Raw genomic sequence first — 19,789 nt, forward strand, 5'->3', positions numbered from 1 at the left:
AACAACAAAACGTGAACGGAGTCTTTTTTTTTTTTTTTGCTTTAGCTACAAGACAGTTTCATTTTGTTCCTGTAATTCCATTGTCATTGGTACAAAAATCTGTACAAAACGTAATGAATATCTTTGCTTTTCTGAGTAGTCTCAGGGCTTCCTGCAATCACAAGGAACCAACTACAGTACTAAAAAGTGCTTTATAAGATAAAGCATTCAGATGATCTCTTGAGAAAATAAAAGCTTACTTGTAGGCAGTAAAGCTACAGCAATAATATATATTTGCTACCAGTGCTATTTTTTATTTTATCAACTTGTTATATGCATGATGATTAATACGCAAAATTTAAGAATGGATGACAAGCAGCAATCACCATCACAGAAAGAGTGAAAAAGGAGCAATTCAAACTCTTTGATTTGAAATGCTCCCAAATTGTAAAAACTATAAGAATTCTTTAGTCAGTTTAACTGAACTGTCAGGGGTAGGATCCAGAAATCCTGCTGTTCCTTATTCCTGAGCTTTACCCAAAACCATGGATGTAAAAGTTGAAGGCCTTTACGCAAAGCACCTTGGTGGCTTGATTGAGCATTTCTGGAAATGTCATTGGTGGTAACATTCATTCAGCAAACCTTCAAGGACACTAACTGTGTTCTTGATACTTATGTGCCAGAGATATTCAGATGATTGGAACATGGTTTGTGCCTCAAAATAGAAATATACCTGTAATTTCAGAGCACTGAAATGAAGGCTAACTGAGGAATGGATTAGGTGCTTTGGGAACTCAGGAATCTGGGGTGGGGAAGGTTTTTGCATAGTCCAGGGAAGGGGCTGACAACTTGAATTATGACCGGGCAGTGGTGAAAAAAAGGAGGGGGCAGATCCAAGAACTGTTTAGGAGTTAGAACCAGTGGGATTGATTGACTAATGGATTTGAGATGTGAAGAAGAGAGAAGGGTCAAAGATAGCCCTGAGGTCTCTAGCTTGGGATACATGAGGATAGAGATACAGTTCATTGGAGGAGGAGTGGGTTTGAGAGGTAGGATAATGAGTTGAGACTTGGTCATGTTGAATTTTAGGTGCCTGTGAGACACTGGAGGCAGTTGGAAAGACGAGTCTGGTACTGGAAGAGAGATACAGACCTGGAAATGAAGACTTCTGTTGTCAGATAGATGAGTAGATGAAAAGGACCACAGACAGTGTGCCAAGTGACCAAAGAAAAACCTTGGGGAACTAACAGAGCAAGAGATCCAACAAATTTAACAAGAAGCAAGGAGCTATGAAGGGTTGATGGAAGCCAAGTGAGGAGAGATTTCAAGGAGGAGCTTCCCCATCACCTGTAATGGCACATAGTAGCTGCTCAATAAATGTCATAGAACAAAGAAATGAAGTCAGTAACTACTGAGCTTCCATCTGACTTTAAAGCAAATCTTTACGTTTGTATTAGTTTATACTAAAGTGGTTATGACTGTTGGAGCCAGGTAGACGTAGAACGGAGCCCAGCTCTGCCTCTTTCCCACAGGGAGGCCTTGGACAATGTACCCAGGCCCCAAATGAAGATAATATTACCAGTGTCACAAACTGATTATCAGAGGGCTAAGAAAATTCTGGTGCTGCCGTATAATGGAACACTAGAAACAGTTAAAAAGAATGAGATTGATCTTTATAAATGGACATGAAAAAAAAATCTGTTAGTGGTATTGAGGAGTTTCCAGAATGCAGCAATCTACAAAACTACTCTTCAATTCTCCAGGTACGAAAATCTGTATGTAAAGTCATGGAAAGGCCTGGGAGGATATACACAAATGCAAGAACAGCAGTTACTCTGGGAAGGGAACTGAGGTCGAAGGGTGGTATTCAGGTGGCTTTTGAGTTTTAGGGCTGTTGGGAAAATGAAATGTGTTAATACACAGAAAGTGCATGGAACAGCGCTCAGAGAATATTAGCTATTAACATCATCATCATCCACATCACCATCATCATCATCATCATCATCATCCTTATGTTTCAGCTGAGAAGATAAATATTCAAAATGTTGTCACTTTCTCACAGCTAGTAAATGACCTAGAATTTAAACCCAGCTCAATCTGATTTCTAAGTTTTTTCTTTTTTCACGGTACCACTGGGGAAGTCAAACACACACACACGCATGCATGCACACAAATGTAATAAAACTGAACGTTAAATAAGTTTGCCTTGTCTACACTCGGGGCTCTCAGAGCCACTGACTGTTTCCCACATGCTTGGTTTGAATTCCTGCATTTCTTCCCAACTCTCCAGCATCCATCCATCTCTGCCTACCCAGCCTGTGTCCAGGCTGCATGGGACCCAGGAGTAGCCTTCCATCCACTCCCCTCAGTCCCCTTGGATCTGTCCCGACCTATTGGAGCGGTACCAATGCTGACAGCAGTTGTACCCTGACCCCGGCCTGCAGGAATCCTGGCACCTGCTCCTGCCTCTGACGCTCCTCCTCACTCTGTGCGTCTTAGCTGAGATGTCATCTCCTGTCTGAAGGCCAGCTGGGGCACTGCAAAGGGCACATTCTCGCTGAAAGTCCCTCTCCCCACACCTGCACACACCCCACCAGCTTCATTTGTGTGCCAGCCAGTGAAATGCAGGCCCAAATCGGTATGCAGACAGTGTTTTGCTTAGCTAACCACAAAGAAGATACATTTGAATGTGAAGAAGGGCTCAGATTTTTTTCTTTTTCTGCCAGAGGCTCAGCAATAAAATGCCAATTAATCTTCAGATTGTCTTTCTAACCACACAAAGTGATACCTGCTATCCAAAATCAGGCATATCTGCTCTAAGCCTAACCGTGTGGGTTGTCTTTGGAATCGACATTTTATTTAAGTGGCTACTGGACCCTGCCCCAGAGGAACTGGGCGCTTATATATTGATCCATTTTGACATTATTCACCTGCAAACTGGTCCATGCATTAGTCATGACTCAATGGGAATGTCTTGACCGGCCTTACTGGGTTCTAGCACTCATTTCAAAATGTTCACTGCAGGGAGGCTGTCCGTCCTAATCTTGTTGGTGGTGACATTGCCTGACCAGCATGTCACAGGTCTTCAGCCCTGGGGGCTTTGCTAAGGATGTTGATGCAGGAAAAACCCCTTTAAGGAGGCCTGTGGCGCAACAGTTAAGCACTTGGCTGCTAACCAAAATAATTGGTGGTTTGAACCCACCCAACGACTCGGCAGGAAAAAGACTTGGCAATCTACTCTGTAAGGATTACAGCCTAGAAGATTCTATGGGGCAGTTCAACTCTGTCACATGGGGTCGCTATGAGCTGAAAATCAACTCAACGCCACCTAACAACAACAACCCAACCCTTACTTCAGTTCCATAGCAGATCCAATCAGCCCCCCAAAGACTCAATTTATCCAGCATCCCTCACAGTGGGAGGGCTTTACCTCAAACTTTATGCGGCTCCTCTGCCCTTGATTCATTTATTATTCACTAGCATGTGCTCTGTGCCAGGCACTGTGTTGAGCACTGGGGTAAATGTACCTGCCCTCGTAGAGCCTCCAGATTAGTGGGGGTGATAGATATCATCACTAAGCAAAAATTACAAATTATGATAAGAGTTAAGAAGGAAATGTATAGGATGCTGTGCAACAGCACAAGAGATGGACGTCGGGTGGTAGAAAAACGTAATGCAAATTGGGAAGGAGGGTGGACAAAGAAAGCTCTGTATGGAAGTAATACATCAGAACCTGGGAGGAGCAGCTGTTTCCACCCCTTCTCCCCAAGGTAAGGATGTCCCATCTCATTTCACCCGCATATTACAGACACACACGCACACAGGCACAAACACATATACATTGCCACGCACACAGACACACATGAACATACACACAGGTACATACACACAGACATGGTCAGATACAGACATGCATGCACACATACAAACAAGGCACACACACACACGGACACACATAGAGACACACATATGCACATAAACACAGACACATGTACAGATACTCGCAGACAAATGCACACACCCATACACACAAGGCACATAAACATGAATATAAACACACATACAGATCCACACAGACACACAGATCCAGGCACACACACAGATGCACACACCGATTCACATAGACACCCACAGAGACCCACATACACACTCATAGACAAACACAGACACATGCCCAGGTACTCACAGACACATGCACACACACATACACACAGGCACATAGGCACACACACATATGTACACAGACATAGACACAAGTACACACCCCCTGTTCCTGAGGTGCCTTTCACCCGATGGCACCCATATGAAAGTATGAGGGCTGAGGACGTGCAGAGACGCCATTCCCATTGCACCCACACAGGCTTTGCAAATGGCTTTGCACCAGCTAAATGAAGGCTCCCAGCTGGCTCAACTCTGCCTTGTGGCACCTCTCCTGGGGCTGCTTACCGAGGCCAGCACTCCAGTCTCTTTGAGTAAGTGACGGCCGCACATTCCAGTTTCTAGGCGTCAGGCTCTTCCCTGAAATATCAGCACAAACGAGTTCCTTAGCTTCAGGTCTCAGAGCATCTTGCTAGTTCTAAGGCTTCAGTGCACATTTACAAATTCCCGTTGGGGAGGGGAAAATCTCAGGTAAATGTGAGGGTCAGTAGGACATTTTGGTTTGGCTGGATTTTTTATTTTTTAACATGGGGAGGGCTTTTTTTTAAATGGGAAATGCTGAATAAACTCACCATTCATCTGTCAGTTTGTCGTACTGTGGTGGCTTGTATGTTGCTGTGATGCTGGAAGCTATGCCACCGGTATTTCAAATGCCACCAGGGTCACCCATAGTGGACAGGTTTCAGCAGAGCTTCCAGACTAAGATAGACTGGGAAGAAGGACTTGGCAATCTACTTCTGAAAAAATTGGCCAGTGCAAATCTTATGAATACCAGCAAAACACTGTCTGATACAGTGTTGGAAGATGAGCCCCTCAGGTTGGAAGGCACTCAAAATACAAAGGAGGAAGAGCTGCCTCCTCAAAGTAGATTCAACCTTATAACAAAGACGGAGTAAAGCTTTTGGGAGCAGATGAGTTCTGGAATGACATCAAGGACATCATACATGAAGAAAGCAAAAGGTCATCAAAAAGATAGGAAAGAAAGAAAAGACCAAAATGCGTGTTGGAAGAGACTCTGAAACTTGCTCTTCAAAGTCGAGTAGCTAAAATGAATGGAAGAAATGATGAAGTATAAGAATTGAACAGAAGATTTCAAAGGGCGGCTAGAAAAGCCAAAGTATTATAATGAAATGTGCAAAGACCTGGAGTTAGAAAACCAAAAGGGACGAACACACTTGGCATTTCTCAAGCTGAAAGAACTGATGAAAAAAATTGGTCCTTGAGTTGCAATATTTAAAGTTTCTATGGGAAAATATTGAATGATGTAGGAAGCATCAAAAGAAGATGGAAGGAATACATAGAGTCACTGTACCAAAAAGAACTGGTCGACATTTAACCATGTCAGGAGATAGCATATGATCAATAATTGATGGTATTGAAGAAAAAAGCCCAAACTGCACTGAAGGTATTGACGAAAAACAAGGCTCCAGGAATTGATGGAGTATCAATTGAGATGTTTCAACAAGTGGATGCAATGCTGGACGTGCTTACTCACCTACACCAAGAAATTTGGAAGACAGTTACCTGGTCAGCCAATTGGAAGAGATCCATATCTGTGCCCACTCCATACAAAGGTGATGCAACAGAATGCAGAGATTATCGAACAATATCATTAATATCACTCACAAGTAAAATTTTGCCAAAGATAATTAAAAAACAGTTGCAGCAGTACATCGACAGGGAACTGACAGAAGTTCAAGCCAGATTCAGAAGAGGATGTGAAAGGAGGGATATCATTGCTGATGTCAGATGGCTCTTGGCTGAAAGCAGAGAATACCAGAAAGATGTTTACCTGTGTTTCACTGACTATGTAAAGGCATTTGACTGTGTGGATCATAACAAATTATGGATAACATTGCAAAGAATGGGAATTCCAGAACACTTAATTGTGCTCATGAGGAACCTGTTCATAGACCAAGAGGCAGTCCTTAGAACAGAACAAGGGGATACAGCGTGGATTAAAATCAGGACAGGTGTGCATCAGCTTTGTATCCTTTCACCATACTTATTCAATCTGTATGCCGAGCAAATAATCTGAGAAGCTGGACAATATGAAGAACATGGCATCAAGATAGGAGGAAAACTCATTAACAACCTGCAATATGCAGATGTCACAACCTTGCTTGCTGAAAGCGAAGAGAACTTGAAGCACTTACTGATGAAGATTAGACTACAGCCTTCAGTATGGCTTACACCTCAACATAAAGAAAACAGAAATCTTCACAAATGGACCAATAAGCAACATCATGATAAATGGAAAAAAAAATTGAAGTTGTCAAGGATTTCATTTTATTTGGATCTACAATCAATGTTCGTGGAAGCAGCAGTCAAGAAATCAAAGGCAAATCTGCTGCAAAATGTCTTTAAAGTGTTAAAAAGCAAAGATATCACTTTGAGGACTAAGGTGCGCCTGACCTAAGCCATGGTATTTTCAATTGCCTCATATGCATGTGAAAGCTGGACAATGAATAAGGAAGACAGAAGAAGAATTGATGCATTGAATTATGGTATTGGCGAAGAATATTGAATATACCATGAACTGCCAGAAGAACAAACAAATCTGTCTTGGAAGGAGTACAGCCAGAATGCTCTTTAGATGGGAGGATGAGGAGAATTCATCTTACGTACTTTTGTCGTGTTATCAGGAGGGACCAGTCCCTGGAGAAGGACATCATGCTTGCTAAAGTAGAGGATCAGTGAAAAAAAGGAAGATTCTTAATGAGATGGATTAACACAGTGGCTGCAACAATGGGCTTTAACATAGCAAGGATTGTGAGGATGGCACGGGACCAGGCAGTGTTTCGTTCTGTTGTACATAGGGTTCCTATGAGTCAGAACTGATTCGACAGCACCTAATAACAACAACTGAATAATCAGTGATTTCACATTTTACAATTGGAATTTTACAGACCATTATATTTCAACAGAAGTTCCTGGGTGGCACAAATAGTTAATGAGCTCAGCTACTAACTGAAAGGTTGAAGGTTCAAGTCTACCCAGAGGTGCCTTGGAAGAAAGTCCTGGTGATCTAATCCTGAAAAAATCAGCCATTGAAAACCCTATGGCACACCCTACTCTGACACACATGGGGTCACCATGAATTGGAATTGACTTGATGGCAAGTGGTGTATTTAAATGCTGCATAAAATACCACCATTTCCTTCTGAGCCTCAGATCCTTGGTTCCCAGTTCTCAGGGCAGAGAGAAGGTCAGAGAAGAAGTGGGTGTCTTCACCTGCCATGAGAAAGAACCCAAAATTGTACTCTGGTGCTCTGTTGGGTTCCACCAGGCCCTCATTCCAAAAGTATTCCTCAAACTTCAGATGCAAGAGAGGCAGAAGTAAAGCTGCCAGCATTGGGAAAGCCCAGGGACACCCTTGGTTCATCTTGCCCATTGCAGTGTCCCTCCTCTTCATTCACACTTTCCGCAAAAACAAATTCAGGATGCAACCCCATGACAGCGGTTTTTGCACTAACTGACCCTGAACACAGGAAGTTACAATTCAGCTGCTCCTGGCAAAGTCAGCCCTGAAAAGTCAGACCCACAAAGTTTGCCACAAAAATCGATATGAAGCTGACAGATCAAATGTGAGTCATGCCAGCTCTCCTGTTAGGAAACGGCTAGATGGGTGTCTGACTGCTAACACCTCAGTTCTTTTCATAGTAGGTCTGAAAATAGCTCAGAATTCTTTAAATGTCTGGAGATGTGCGCGACGGAGAATTTTGAGTGGAAAAATCTCCCTAAGAACCCCAACTCAATTCCTACTGTATTCCCCTGGTCTGCCTGCCTCATCCACATTCCTGGATGCCCAGGGACTGCCCAGTGCTTGCCAGAACCACAGGTCTTTTTGGGAGACCACTAGTCTGGGACTCAGGATTGGCCATCCCAGGACAGGTGATGAACCTGGTCATCCAACATTAGGACCACCACGCCCTTCTTGCTGTCAACTTGGTATTGTGTGTCCTTTAATAAAAATCTCTTATGTCCCTATGGCCTGCCCATGGTTGCCCCAATCGAAGGCAACTCCTTCTTAAAGGAGCCTTATCTCTGTCTTTGGACCATGCTTATTTTTCACTTTCTCAGCAGTGCCCTCTATATTTGTGGCTATATTCAACATGAGCACCAGCAGTGGCCACAGAAGTCACCAGTAGGTCCAAGACAGAAGGAGAAAAATGAACCTGGTGGGGTGGTTGCAGAAAAGAATGGATTGGAGGAGGAGACCTGGGCATGAATCTGCTGGGAATTAACAAAACTTGAGTTAACAAGGACCGATGTGGGGTGAGAACCTTTAGAATGGCTGGAAAGGAACCAGTGTGTGAGATACTGTGAAGGAAGAATTGATAAAGCCTGGTGGCACAGTGGTTAACAGCTTGGCTGCTAACTAAAATGTCAGCAGTTCAAATCCACTAGTCGCTCCTTGGAAACCTTGTGAGGCAGTTCTACTCTGTCCTATTGAGTCGCTGTGAGTGGAAATTGTCTTCACGGCAACAGGTTTGGTGTTGTTTGTTGCTGGCCAACTGATTGGGTGTGGGAGTGAAGGAGAGTGAGCGGACTGCGAGGGGTATCCCTGAGACAGTGTTTCTCCATGAGTGGTCTGAAAACCACCTGTATCAAAATCAGCTGGGAGCTTTTTAACAATGCAGATTCCTGGGTCCCACCCCCCAAAAGTCTGATTTCATTGATGGGGAGGTGCCCAGAAATCTGCATTGTAACAAAACTCCTCAGTTGATTTTGATGCACAATAAAGTGGCTCTAAAGTCTATACTGCTTAAGAGTCTTGAGCAACATCCTTCACTTTTATTCCCCTTACACCTACTATCAAAATCAAACCTGTTGATGTCGAGTCGATTCCAACTCACCTGTCAAGAGATGATTGTTATAGTGAATAGGTAAGTAAATAAATGGGGAGAATCCAAAGATAACTGAAATTCAACTTGAGTGGCTGGAGCCACTGTGGTTCCATAAACAGAAATGAAGAAGCCAGGTGGAGGAGCAAGTTTATAATGAAGATATGAAGTCCAGTTTTAGACACAGTGACTTCCAAACGCACATTAGTAACAGTGCATGGGGCTCAGGAGTGAGGTAGGCTCAGGCCAGGAGACACGGGAGTTATCTGCATACTACTTGGGTCTAAGAGTTGGATAAAGAGTGATGCAGGGTGCTAAGGACAGAATCTTGGGGGAATGCATGATGAAGAAGGAGGATGAAGAACCAGCAGGGAGGTAAGAGAGAGAGGTGGAGCACAGGAAGCTAGCAATAGGTGGTGTCCAAAAACTGAAGGGAAGGAGTGCAAAGAATTAGAGGTGATCAATGAGGCCAAAGAATTTTGGAGAACTTGAGGACTGAGGAAACAGCACTAAATTTAGCTATTAGGATGCACTGATGACCTTCAAGAGAGCAGTTTCAGAACAGTGGTAGGAACAGAGATTGAATTGTAGAGATAAAATAAAGAAAGGAATGGAGAGGGAAGCTGAGGCCACCAATAAAGGATTCTCATGGAAAGGACAGAAATAGGATGAGAGAATGGGCCAGCAGAGAAAAGCAAGGTCTTAGGCATCACTCATCCCTATGGTTGACCCAGAAGTTCCACCATTTCCTTTCTTCTGTTTTTCTTTCTCTGTACCCTTACTGGACAATATCTCCCACTGTTTCAACTTCCGTCTCTAAGATGACTTCCATGCCAGGCTGCCCTCTCCTCACTGTCCATCTCCATCTGTAAGTCCCACAGGCACTTGCGCAACATGCTTAACCTTGGAGAGGGATATTTCCTGTCTCTGTTGTTGGCACCACCATCCACCCAGTCATCACCCACGACAGAAACCCAGAAGTCATCCTACCCCTCCCTCTACCTCATCCGCACATCCAGTCACTGACCAAGTCCTGTAACATTGTCCTCCTTAACAACCCACTCTTCCCTTCCCCTACAGCCTGACTGCCTTCATTCCTGGCCTGCACTATGGCAGTGACCTCAAACAGTTCTCCAGTTCCCTCCTGCACCTCCAAGCTGCTGCCATGGTCACATTCTGATATCATTAATCTGGTCAGGATGTCCCACCCTATTCCTCCCACTGTGGTGACAAAAGAATGATGTTCAAGCCCTTTAGGTGGAGTACCAGAATTTGCTCTGAACTGTTTTAGCTCCATGCTTCTTTAAGCCATCCTGAATCACATGGTTTCTCACACACACTAGGCCATTTTGCCTCCTTGTCTTTGCTGGTGCAGGTCCCTGTTCACAGAGGTTCTTCCCTTTCCCTTCCCTCCATCCCTCCATCCACCACTACCCTCTGTCTGGCCTAGTCCTCCTTCTGTTTGCAACTCAAAAGTCTCATTTTCATACAGGAAGCATTTACGCTTCCTTTGTGTCCTCACTGTATCTTCATCCAAAATGCTTTTAGAAGACTCCATATCCCTCTATTCTATCATACTGTGAAACCCTTTGGTGAGGTAGGGGAAGAGTACAGGTGGAGAGGATAGGCATTGATTCCAGCAATAGTTACCTCCCAGGAAGCCCTTGGTGGACTAAGAACATGTTATGTTGGCTGGAAATAAAATAAATTCAACAGAAAGCCTAAAATAGCTTTATTAAACACTGCCTCTCTTATTCTCCCTAGTTTACTCTTTCCTCTCTTTCCCTTTGTTCCTCTCTGCCTTTTCCTTTATTCACTCTCTCCTTCTGTACCCTCTTTCCTTTCTCCTCTTTTACTCTTTCTCCTGGCTTCTTCCTATCCCTTTTTCCTTCTGTAGGAACAGACTCCAGCTCTGAGGCCTATCTGTCCTCCTCTTCTGGTGTATCTTGTTCTCCTTGGCCAGGTCTTTGAGGCCTTGTGTGTATCTATGTTCTTCTGAATGCATTGACTTGGCAGCTGTAGACATTATTCCTTGCTTTGGAGGAATGGAGCCAGGAGGATTGTGGTATTGATAAGTGAGGTCACCAAAGGAGGAAAATGTTGCCGATTTTCAAATCCATAGGATCAGTTGGATGTAACGCTGACATAGGGACCATGGGTAGAAATGCTAGTTAAACATTCTCCTAAAAATAAGAGGAGATAATAACTATGTGAGTGCAGTACTTAAGTTCTTCCCTCAAGAGGAGGTACTTGTTTTTCATTTTAAGATGCAAGGCATCCTGGCCCCAAATCCATTTATACCCCTGGGAGAGAAGGTGGAGGGAGGAGATGGGCCACACACCACTGGGTGGGAGGGCTAGCACCTCAGGAACCTCAGTGCTTTTCTCGGTGCTGCCAGTGGTCACGGTCGCGCAACGTCCTTCCCCAGCCTCAATGACCCCAAGGGGCAATGTTGTGCAGGTCCCCACACCCTTCTGCAGGTTACTCAGAAGGGGATACCTGCAGATTTCACTGCTTCTCAGTGTGAATTAAGTTTGGTGGCACAACAGTTAAGTGGGCTCTGCTGCTAACCAGAAGATTGGTGGTTCAAACCCACCCAGCGGCTCCACAGGAGAAAGACCTGGCGATCTGCTTCTGAAAAGAGTACAGCCAAGAAAACTTTATGGGGCAGTTCTACTCTGTCACATGGGTCGCTATGAGTCAGAACTGACTCAATGACACACAACAAGAATAACATCAGGCGGGGAAGACCCATCTGCTCTTGTACACTTACGGTCTTACATGAAGCCCCAAAACCTCACAAGGACAGGTATGCGGGATCTGTCAGGCTTCCCAAAGGGAACAAACTTAAGTGGGCAAAGAGTCAGCCTGGAAGCCAAATGGGATCAGTGTGATCTTCCTCGGTCTAATGGTTTTTAATAGCAAGCATTTGGATTAGGTGTAAATAGCTTAAAGCCCAGTGGAGACATTGATTATTTTGAAATTCTACTAATCTGGAGCAGGGCGAGCCCAAGCATTTCTCTGGTACTGTTGTTGAATGAATGAGGCTGAAGAACTTGCTATTCTTGCTGGCCCAGTCTCTGTTATCCTATTTCCCTCCTTCCCGTTGAGAATACTACTAGGGTGTATGATCTGTACTGTGGTGGGGTGCTGAAGAGAAAAATGAAACCAAACAGAAGGCTGTTGGTAAGCAGTCCCTCTGTTTGCTTAAAACTAAAATAAGGATATCAGGATCTGCTCACTGCTACAATGAGGATACAGAGGGCACGCAGGAATGCTGACTTTCCATTGACCTGAAGAACTCAGCAGGATCTTAAGGGTTATCTACTCCAACCACCTCATTTTGCAACAGTGGAAACGGGCTCAGACATACCAAGTGGTGTGCCTAAGATCACGTACTTGGAGGCAAAACAGGGAGCAGAGACCAGTTAGACAGTGACCCTCCCGCCTTCCCACTGTGGCGTTGGGAATGGCTCATGTTCCAAGTCACCTCTGGGGTAAGTAGGTGCTAAGAGTTGGTTCCATATATCTCCCAGCAATGTTCACGCCAAAACCAGCCAGAACGCTCAAGGCTACCCAGCACCAAGTTTACTGTCAGGGAGGCACTTCAGCAGCAAGGAGAATGGCACCCTGGGATGGGGAGCGGTTTAGCACCAGCAGGCCCATCAAAGACCGAGTGAGCTGCAGCAGGACAGTGTGGAAAAGGAAAATGCTACAAGGGGTGTTTGTTTCATGGGGGTTGTGAGAATAAATGATCATTCCTTCTGCAAGCAGGCGGGTGGCTCTAGATCCTAGAAAAAAGGTGGGCCTCACCTCTATGTGCTTGCAAAGAATAAATACCAGTTTTTCTTTTCCATCAAAAGGCCCAACCTTTCTCAGGAAATCTGGTCCCCAACTTCTAATGCTCTTGTTATGTTTGCCACTCCAAATGTAATTGAACTGCTTTAAAAATAAAAAAACCAGTTGCTGTGGAGTGGATTCCAACTCATAGTGAGCCCATGCCACAGTAGAATTGTGCTTGATAGGGTTTTCAATAGCTGGTTTTTCAGAAGTAGTTTGCCAGGCCTTTCTTCCGAGGCACCTCTAGGTGGACTCGCACCTCCAACTTTTTGGTTAGCTAGCCGAGTGCGTTAGCCATTTACACCACCCAGGGACTCCTGAAGTGCCTTAAGGGAGTGTACATACATTTTTCCTATTTAATCTGCATACTCTTCGAGGCTGGGTTCCTGAGTGTGTCAATGTTGCTCCTTATTCCCCAGCGGAGGCATGGCGATTCAAGTGTAGCAATCAGACATAATGGCTCAGAGAAGCCTGCCACAATGCTTTCACAGTAGTATGTTAATGAGTGTTAAAACTGACATCGCAAATACAGTGTTCTCAATTTTTAAAATTACAACTCTGTAACAAGCCATGCTGTTAAAACATACAAGAAATACCAGTTAAACCCTCAAGTAGATAACACGCAGCCTATACAGATCACTGCGATCCCAAAGTGCTTGACAAATACTTTCCTTTGAAATGAGGCAAGAATTAGAAGGTAGTTCAATTATTTGAGTAATCAATCAGATAAGTAGAAATAACAAATCCAAATATTAAACACCAATTACTACCTTAAGAGCTCCAAATCAGCTTGGCATTACAACATGCCCCTTGTCAGTAGCAAACCCAGGAAATGTGGGGGTTTGGCAGAAAACACAAACCTATAACCAATTACTAGTCTGCACAATAAAGACATAGTGTCACTTCCTAACCCAGCACTTTCAAAATGCTCATCACTGTGGGAAAAGCTTGGCCCATATATTTGTCCCAGTGTCATTGAAAATAACAACCTTCACGTGTTGGGAGTAAAGTTACCCTCCAGCCAACAGCTGGGAACAAGTGATCACCAGCTTCTGCTGTGTCCCCCTAAATAAAGGCAGTTTATGGGTCAGTCTGACAGCCTGGGTGGGCAACAATGTCATCTCATGCTTATATTCTTCACTCCAGAAACAGAGCAGAAAATTAACCTGGCCTTCTCCACTTAGCATCAGGGACTAGAGGAAACTGTGCTACATACGGTGTCGTCTAGCAAGGTCAGTGGATGACCCACTGGAGAGCACATGTGAACATCACATCTTGGTGGTGCTTTGGGGGAGAGGAAGATGACTTCTCCCTGGGGCACAGTGCAGTTTCCGTCCTTTGTGGAAATGAACTCCAGTGTTCAAGCCAGCAGGCTGGCTCTCTCTCTCTTTTCTCTCAAACCACCACTTGGAGAACTTGATGCTATTAGGCCATTCTTGTGCTCAGAAGTGACTGAAGTTCCAGGATGGACAAAGTAATATTTTATATAAGTATATACATGTACAAGAGATGTTAAAAAGACAGTCTCTAAAGCACTTTGGGATTCCCCCAATAAAAGGCACCAGATAAATGCAAGTCATTACCAAAATGAAATGTCACATTTTCCAGCTTTCACATCTGCAGAGGGTAACCACTAGGGGTACCTCATTTTTTTGTGGTAAAATCTGTTTATTTAGAAAAATACTCATGAGAGTGACTGAGTTATTCCGCCTCCTTCCTTGCTTCCACTTTGCACAGGCTTCACGGTCACTGACCAGGAACACCACATTCAGTGAACTGATACCATCAGCCCTGGCAAATGCAACAGCCCTCACAAGTTTGTACCATCACCTGCCTTTCATGCAGCCAGGGATGGTTTTGTAAATTTTCTGCCTCCTCATGCTGGAAACATCAGCCAAAGCTGTTCCGTGTGCAAACGCTGAAAAATAATCCTGCTCCTCTAACTCAGTGGCCAGTTACTTCTAAGTCAGCTCACCTCTCCTGATGCTTCTGAAAAAGACATAGACCATCAGGCACCAGGAGGTGGCCGCCTCCCCATCCCTCTTGAGGCCCCAGTCTGATGCAAGCATCTGACCTGGGGACTCAAAGGCAGAGGTGACTAGCGCATTCATTCAACAAATCATCTGTGCAGTAGTAGCCATGGCAATTACACATACACACAGCCCTCTGACAAGATCCTCACCACACCCTTGTAAGGTATGTATTATCTTCAACCAACTAAGACACAAAATGGATTTTGTAAGGGGAGACTTGGATCGAAAGCCTGCCTGAGTCCACACTTAAATCCCTAGATTCTACAGCCTTTCCAAAGACTGAACAATAATGCAAGCCAACTGGAAAACCATCTGATTATCTAGAAGTGGGTGGAGAAGAATTGTCTTACAAAGGGACCTAGGTTTCCCTTCACAATTTTATGTGCTAAGTAACTGGAGAAAAGGGAATGTTGAGGAAGGAAACAGTTCTCTCCCTTCAACACAAGCTTAGAAGTTTGAATGTCTTTTAGACAGCATTAAACTTTTTGAGAAGTTATTAATTATTTATGACATATTATGAAGTCCTAATTTTCTGTCTTACAACTCTCTTTCTTTTCTCCTGATCTCTACCTCTCCCCCGACACACGCACCAACAAAAGGAAGTTGAAATGGAAATCGTAACTGCAGGGCTTTTATCCTGGGTAAGCCACATAGCCTTCATGCACATCTATATTTTGAGTACCCACTTCCACACACTTCCATGTTACCAGGTTTCCACGTCAGAACAGTAACTCCAGGACAATCATAACACCGTAACAAACTCACTGTATTTTAGAAGCAAAATGATCTAAGTAAATTCAGCTTGGAAATAAAGGGGCTCCCATTTTACGAGCTTTTAGAGTAAGCAACAAGAGTTTTTTAAGCTACTGCCCTTGCTAGCAACTCAACACTCTTCACTTCAGGGAGACAATACAACAGTCAACTTCTTTTTAGCTGAGAAAGACAACACAACCTTATTCCTAAACATTTTAAAAAATAAATATTTTAAAAACATGCTATTATCTAAGACCCTATGGATCACAACAGTCAGATCCCCTTGTGCATGGGGTTGCCATGAGTCGGGGGGCGGGGGGCGACTCGACGGCATTCACAAGGACAACAATATCTAAGACACAGCAAAATTTGACCAAATGGCCTAGACTAGGATCCTCAATCAGAAATAAATGTCTCTATGGTCACTCTAGGTAACACAGAGGCCTGACCTTGAAAGAAAGGGGTCAGCCTGTGCTGACTCTGCATTAAACGTCTTGGGATTAGGCCTATGCTTAGCTGAACCCCCTATCCCTAATGCATCTGTTCTTAGGCGGAAAAAAAGTCAACCTTCACTGCATGTTTAACTGCGTGACATTTTCTAAAGAGTGACATTTAAGAGACAAACACCAGCACACATCATTCTAAAGGCGATTGGTGCACCCATGCAAGCCAGAAAGCTACAGATCGTTTATCAAAACAACTCAGACTTGCAGTGGCAATGCGTGCTTAACTTCACATTCTCGTTGTTTGGGTATTAGAACTAAAGGAAAGCAATGGATAAAGAAGTGAGATTTTGTTTTCCCATGACTGTGGGCAAAATCTCATTACATCCTTGCTGACCTCATAGATGTGTTTCCCACTGGGACAGACTTGTGAGGGCTTTTTGTACAGAACTCACATGACAACCTCTGAAACAGGAGCACAAACAACTCACAGACAGCACTGGACCAAGAGCACTAGAACAGTGTACACAATGAACAGAAAAATTCGCATTCTGGGTGGTACTCATCCGGCAGAAAGGTGAACATTTTATGCCCACAATCCAAAGACCAGTGAGTGTCATTTCATTGAAAGGTGCAAAGGCATGGTGTCAGACACACCATCGTCTAAATACTGTAAAAGCAACCTGGGGTGCATATCCCATGCATCTCTCCCCTTTGGGCTTGAGCATACTCCTTACGTCATAACTGTAAGGTGCCTGGACTGTGCCAGAGGCACAAAAGGCAGCTCAGCAATGTGAAGTTGACGATGTCAAGTCCTCTCAACTAATGTAGGGAATCATTCAAACTTAGTTCACTTGGTGAGCTCCTGCTCATGTTCGTCAGGCTTGCCATGAGGGATTTAACTTTATGGGCATAGTAGTCCCTTAAATTGATTGAAGGGACCTCCTTCATTCCATCCCCAAAGTCACAGCTGCGCATGGCACTCTCAAGTTGCTTCTGGCGCCTGTAAAAGTGGGAGAACTTATTGAAGATCAAGGTGATGGGCAGCACTACCACTAGGATACCTGCCAAGATGCAGGCAGAGGCGGTCAGCTTCCCTGCTGTGGTCCCCGGGACCACGTCCCCATATCCCACAGTGGTCATACTGACGGTGGCCCACCACCAGCAGGCGGGGATGGTGGCCAGGCCCTCATTCTCCTCTTTTTCAATGGTGTAGGCCACCACAGAGAAGATGGAAATCCCCACAGAGAGGTAAAGCAAGAGCAGCCCTACTTCTTTGTAGCTGTATTTCAAGGTGGCCCCCAGGGAACGGAGGCCAGTGGAGTGTCTGGCAAGCTTCAAGATACGGAAAATCCGCATCAGCCTCAGGACCTGGGCCACCCTGCCCAAGTTGGCCAAGGTAGGTGTGCTCTCCACCACCAGGTTCACCACCAGAGTGATGTAAAAGGGGACAATGGACATGAGGTCGATAAGGTTTAGAGCATTCTTAAAGAACTTGAGGAAGTCCGGGGCCACAGCAAATCTGGCCACCAGCTCAAATGTGAACCATGCAATGCCAAAGTGCTCCACGATTTCAAACCTGGGGTCCTCGCCAGGGTTGCCCTGGCTGTCAGGGATCTGGAAGTCCGGCAGGCTATTGAGGCACATGGTGATGATGGACCCCAACACCACCAGGATGGACAGAACGCTGAAGACCCTGCTCAGGACCGAGTAGCCGGGGTTGTCCAGCGCCAGCCACAGCTGTCTGCGAAAGTTGCCCAGGGGCTGCCCATCAAACTTGGAGGCGTCGTTGTAGAAGGCCAGGATTTCATCGAAGGAGGACGTGGTGCTCTCCTGGTCGCTCTGCTCGTCCCACTTCTCCTGCTCAGGCTCCACTTTGCGGCCATGGTAGCTGTAGCTGCAGCAGGAGTCGATAAAGAACTCGTTGATGCCCCAGTACTCGATTTCCTGGCTGAAGGAGAAGACGCACAGCTCGGCCATGACATGAAGCTTGCCAGTGTGGTAGAAATGCAACACGTAGGGGAAAAGCTCGGGGTTGCGGTCGAAGTAGAACTCACGCTGGACGTCGTCGTAGTCATCACAGAGCTCCAGAATGGCCTCGCGCGAATGGCAGAGCAGGAGGCGGCCCAGGCGCGTCTCTGGGAAGCGCAGCAGCGTATGCGAGCGCAGCCTTCTTTTGAAGCCGCCCACATTGATGCGGATCTCTACATCTTCGACGTTGGCCTCCGTCGCGTCCCACAGGCTCTGGCCGGTCATGCTGGAGACGCCCAGCCGCCCGTGCTGCGCGGGGGCGTTACACCTGGAAGCGGAGGAACCCGGTCGGCGTGAGCGCAGGGCGCCTAAAGCTGGGCGCCCCTTTCTTTCTCCCCAACCGTCTTTGGGGGCCCAGTCCTCTCCAGGAGGCTCTCTGGGTGCTGACGGACACCGGGTTGGGAGGGGGGTTCTGTGGGGCTTGGCCCCTCCAAAGGAAGGAGTGGAAAATGGGAGTATGTTTCCAATAGAAAGGCCGCGACCCGACCCCCACTCCGGGGGTCCTGGCAGTCGCTTTCGCGTGGCCGGGTCATGCCCCAGCGGCTCCAAGAGCCAAGGGGGCTGCGCGCTGACCTTCCCGTGGGCTGGCAGAGAAAACGCCCCCGCCCGCTCGCCGCAGACAGGCGCGACCCCAGCTGGGATGCGCACGGGCAGGGCTGGGCGGAGATAGGGGGCGCGTAGCTTTGGGAGGGGGGCAGGGAAATTCACCGCTCGGGTCTGTGAACCCGGGCGTGGGGGAAAAGGGTCCAGCTTGGCGTCCCCTGCGTCCATCCACCACGACTAGAGCCCCCTTGTCCCCCACCACCACCCGGGCCTCCCCGCCAGCCTGGAGCCGTGCCCCATAGCTGTGTGCGCCGCGCCTTACCCAGCGGAGCTTCCCGGGCTCACCCTGCGCGTTCTGGAAGCGCTTACCTGGGAGCGCGGGGGCCCGCGGCCAAGGCCGGCGGGAAACTTCCCCGACCTGCTAGCGAGCATCGCGGCAGCCGCCCTTGCCGGCTGGCTGTGCGTGTGTGCGCGGGTGCGAGTGTGTGTGTGCCTGGCGGGCCGGCGGGCGGGGTGCGCGGGGCGTCTCCTCCTGTCTCCGGCCGGTGATGCCGCCGCCGCCCGCAGTTGCAGGAGCCTCACAGGTGGCTGCGTGGCCCCGACGCTGGCAGAGCCCCCCTCTCCCGGCTCGCGCGCCCCTCAGGCCCCGAGAGGGCAGGAACCCGCGCCGCAGGCGCCTGCGGGAGCGGAGCCTGTGCGCCTTGGCGCGGGCCCTCTCTGGGGCTTGGCGCGGTGGTGCTGAACGGACAGCTCCGCGCGCGCCAGTCCCCGGCGCCGCCACCGCCCAAGACTCGGGAGATGCTGCCGCCGCCACCGCTGCCACGGCTTCTCTGCGCTCTGTAGCGCGTCACGGAGACCCCTTTGCGTCCCCGGCTCCGCGCGGGAACGACATCTTTCCCAACCCCCACTCTTCCCCCCGTGACAGCTGTTATTACTATCACCCCCGGGGCGCAGGCAGGGGGCTGCCAACGGTGACCTTTCCCCGCTGGGTCTCGGGCGGGAGCCTGGCTAGGGAAGAACGAGTGGCTTGCGCGGTCCCGGGGAAGGGCAAGACAAGAGGAACTCAGACTTTCCCATTTTAGGGACCTGATGAAAAGTTTCCTGAAGCCCAGGGGAGGGGTTATTGGGGAAGGGGGGCGGGACGGGAGTAGATGAGGCGGGG

The 19,789-nt window shown here is 46.9% G+C and overlaps 1 protein-coding gene across 1 annotated transcript; it reads right to left on the bottom strand.

Annotated features, from left to right (window-relative positions):
* Positions 1-16,522: 16,522 nt before the first annotated feature.
* KCNS2 (potassium voltage-gated channel modifier subfamily S member 2) lies at positions 16,523-19,280 on the bottom strand. The gene is made up of 2 exons (XM_004370743.1): positions 18,997-19,280; positions 16,523-18,352 (listed from the first exon to the last, which is right to left on the bottom strand). Exon 2 carries the CDS (start codon positions 18,307-18,309, stop codon positions 16,876-16,878), a length of 1,434 nt encoding a protein of 477 aa, XP_004370800.1. The 5' UTR covers positions 18,310-18,352; positions 18,997-19,280; the 3' UTR covers positions 16,523-16,875.
* Positions 19,281-19,789: the final 509 nt, after the last annotated feature.

Source organism: Trichechus manatus, unplaced genomic scaffold (genome assembly GCF_000243295.1).
Source record: "Trichechus manatus latirostris isolate Lorelei unplaced genomic scaffold, TriManLat1.0 scaffold00009, whole genome shotgun sequence".
Taxonomy (NCBI): domain Eukaryota; kingdom Metazoa; phylum Chordata; class Mammalia; order Sirenia; family Trichechidae; genus Trichechus; species Trichechus manatus.

Bases quoted from the DNA above. Each gene is read 5' to 3' on its own strand.
- KCNS2 (XM_004370743.1), bottom strand. From the start codon at position 18,309: ATGACCGGCCAGAGCCTGTGGGACGCGACGGAGGCCAACGTCGAAGAT.